The sequence below is a fragment of the Gossypium hirsutum genome, chromosome D02, assembly GCF_007990345.1.
Source record: "Gossypium hirsutum isolate 1008001.06 chromosome D02, Gossypium_hirsutum_v2.1, whole genome shotgun sequence".
Lineage (NCBI taxonomy): Eukaryota > Viridiplantae > Streptophyta > Magnoliopsida > Malvales > Malvaceae > Gossypium > Gossypium hirsutum.
In genome coordinates this window covers 8,317,069-8,320,299 of record NC_053438.1, presented here as the reverse complement: position 1 = coordinate 8,320,299, position 3,231 = coordinate 8,317,069, and the positions used below count along the sequence as shown (strand labels likewise).

The 3,231-nt window shown below is 33.9% G+C and overlaps 1 protein-coding gene across 1 annotated transcript; it reads right to left on the bottom strand.

The window, feature by feature from the left end:
- Positions 1 to 476: 476 nt before the first annotated feature.
- On the bottom strand, positions 477 to 1,317 carry LOC107908370 (uncharacterized). Its single transcript, XM_016835548.2, has one exon. It carries the CDS (start codon positions 1,122 to 1,124, stop codon positions 624 to 626), a length of 501 nt encoding a protein of 166 aa, XP_016691037.1. The 5' UTR covers positions 1,125 to 1,317; the 3' UTR covers positions 477 to 623.
- Positions 1,318 to 3,231: the final 1,914 nt, after the last annotated feature.

Sequence of the window (3,231 nt, the reverse complement as noted above, 5' to 3'; positions counted from 1 at the left end):
TAAACTTAAAAACATGTCGAGTCAAGCTAGGCTTAGACCTTAAATGTTTAATCCCGAGCTTGACCCATATTTTAAACAGGTTTAATTTTTTTTGCTCAAGTCCATTTTTCGGGCCTAATGTTTTAACCTAAACCCTCCCAAAATTCAGACAAGCCTTTGGGCTTAGACAGATAGCGTGACCCCATGAAGTTATAGCTTATTTAACTATAAAAACATAATTAAAGCTTGTTTAATAAAGCATTTTTAGGATATTAGTCAAAATAAATGCATCAGTTTGTTTTTCATGTCGGGTAAATATGATTATTGGATATGTAATATATCAATGTAAAATAAGGTTAGGTGGGTGATTTGTCAAAATTAAATTTTGATTAACTTTAAGTAAGAGAAGCTGGGGTTGATTGAGCCGAAGCTAATTGGGAAGTTCCATTTGAAGCATATTCTCATACCCATTAAGCATATATTTCAGCATATTCTTCTTTCCTTTAACCTTATTAAGTAAATTTTATCCGAAAGAAGAAAAAGAGAATGAATTGATACAATTTACACATGTATTAAGAAATTTAATACGTGCAAGTAAAATGGCAATTGAGATTGTAATCTACATACCACCTTTCTTTCTTGCACTACTTTCCTTCCTTGCCTTCCTCAGTTAATTCCTTCACGGCAACCGCTCCAGCTTCAAACACCGATACTGGAAACGACCTCGACAAGCCGACCGGAGTTTTGAACGTAATCATCGACGTCGAAGAAGGAGATTGTTGGACGTAGATTTCAGTTAAGTTGACCCAAATCATGAACTCCTTAGCTTTAACACCAGTCAGGTTCTTGATCTTGTTTGTCTCGAAATACGCCGTTATTTCGGTGTCGTAGCTGATGACAACGTTTTCGAACCTGTAAAAGCTGTCTTTCTTCGACGACATTTTATGCCGGCAGTGGCGGCGGCGGAGCCAGACAAAGCCAGTGTCCTTAACGTAACCACATTCATGTATGTCTTGCAAAGTTAGTAAGCCATTAGGCAACCCTTTTTCTGCTAACAACGACGTGAATTTGTCTCTGCATGTTTGGTTTCCCTGGTAAACTTCTGCTTTGGCCTTCGTTTCCATTGTTACAAGCGGAGTCGACATTTTTGGGGGGACAGGATTGGAGGGGATTGAGGTGAAGGTGGAGTATGGTTATGGTGTTTTGTCTCAAATTAAACTCTTTGTTTATTGAAATTTTGAGTTGGGGGGCACGTGGTCATTTTTGTCAATGCCCGGTATTTTGGTTATAAAGGAATATGTGATATTGTAATCAATAATGTTCTTTTTGTTTAATACGTTTCCCGATTAAATTTAGAACAAAATTATATAATAAAATAAATAAATTAAATATGGAAACAAAGCTTTCTCAAACCTATCAACAAGGCATTTATCAAATGTACAAATACCCTGCCTAGCAACCTGGAATCCATAACGTCCATGAATAATGCTATTTGTCTAAACCCATCTTAAGAACCACAACCCTTAATTTCATTTTTTTTTTGTTAGGGTTCACATTGGAAGATGAAGCTTTCCTTTAAAATTCATCATCTTTCTATTGAGGATTCCTAATAATTGTCTCTAGTTGAATTTTGAACTTATCAAAGGTGTTTACCTATTTTTGCTAACAGATCAATCAATTTGAGAGATGACGTTCTTTGAGGAAGGTGAGACAAGCTCAAACACTTTTGGGTCCCTGCAAGACAAATATGAGCTTGAGGGACGTCACAGATTGTGTTTCAAGGCACTCTTCAATAGTTAAGTCAGTATAAGTGTTTTATAGTGAAGAAAGTAAGTAGCTTGAGCCAGTAAAGAAAATGAAGATAACGGAGAGAGAGCTCTCTTAAGGGCATAATACCTGTGAATATGTATTTGGTCCATTGGCGCTGCCCATTTTTTATTCTTCGTGTTTTATAGAGGACAACAAAGTTTGTTTACACAGTTCATGTAACACCCCGATACTTGACCCGAACGTAGGGCGTGAGCCACAAAATGCCACATTCGTTGCGAGAGCAACCACAACCAATAATATTCAATCCAACATCATTATACATTTAAATATAAATAAATCATGCAAAGCATGATTAAAATCTATGTACGGTACATAGTACATACCAGTCTATAACAATAATTCATATATCTGATTAAAATCTAATTTCTCTTCCTTTTTTTAGTGGGCTGATCTATGCAAAGCATTCTTAAAAGAAGCAAACTGAGCACACAGTAAACACATTCCGACATTCCAAGAACTTGAAAATGCATGGTTGTCTGTATCGAGACATCTTTGTCTAGTCCACACCTACTTTTTACAGAGAGGAAACATCACCATTGAAGCACTTCATAGCTTGGAACATTACCATGATGTCATTAGATAGGCCATCCATTATTTTTCGACTTTGCAACGATTTAGGCACTGCAAAGGTGTATATATATACACACATATGCACTGATTTCCACCATTAATTTTTGTCTTGTTAGAGTTTCATGTACCGGGAACTAATTCATGAAATGCTTTATAGGATGAATTAGAAAGAGACGAAAGTGTAAACTCAATAACATGCTACATGAACAAAACTAGGTGCTTAGAGGCAATGGCTCGCCAACACATAAGTGACTTAATCGAGGATAATTGGAAGAAGTTGAACAAATGTTATGTCGATGGCTCCCCATTTTCAAAACATTATATAGAAACAGCTATTAATATGGCTAGGATTTCCCAATGCATATATCAGCATGGAGATGCACATGGAAGTCCAGATAATCTATTTAAGAATCAAGCTCGATTATCAATTGTTGAGCCTATTTCTATAAACGAGAAAGTAATTTCATAAGTGGTGCTTCTTTAAGCAGAGTCAATTTCGTTTGACATCTTGAAGGTGAAATCGAAAACTATTTTTAGGGTTATTATTGGATTATAAATTATTATTTTTAAATTGATAACGAAATTTAGCTTAAAAAAGAATAATGATTATATTAATAAAATATGTAAATGTTGAAAGTTAAATTTGACATTTTACCTAATGTAAACTATTATTTTAATTATTGTATTGCAACTAAATATAAATAAATATTGAATTGTACTTTGTATTCATCTTGAATTTATAAATAAGTAATATCTTATTGTTTTAATTTTTTTATTATTTAAATGTAAGAAAATACTTATTATTATATCAAAACTAAAAATTTAAATAGATAATATTCGATAAATATTTAA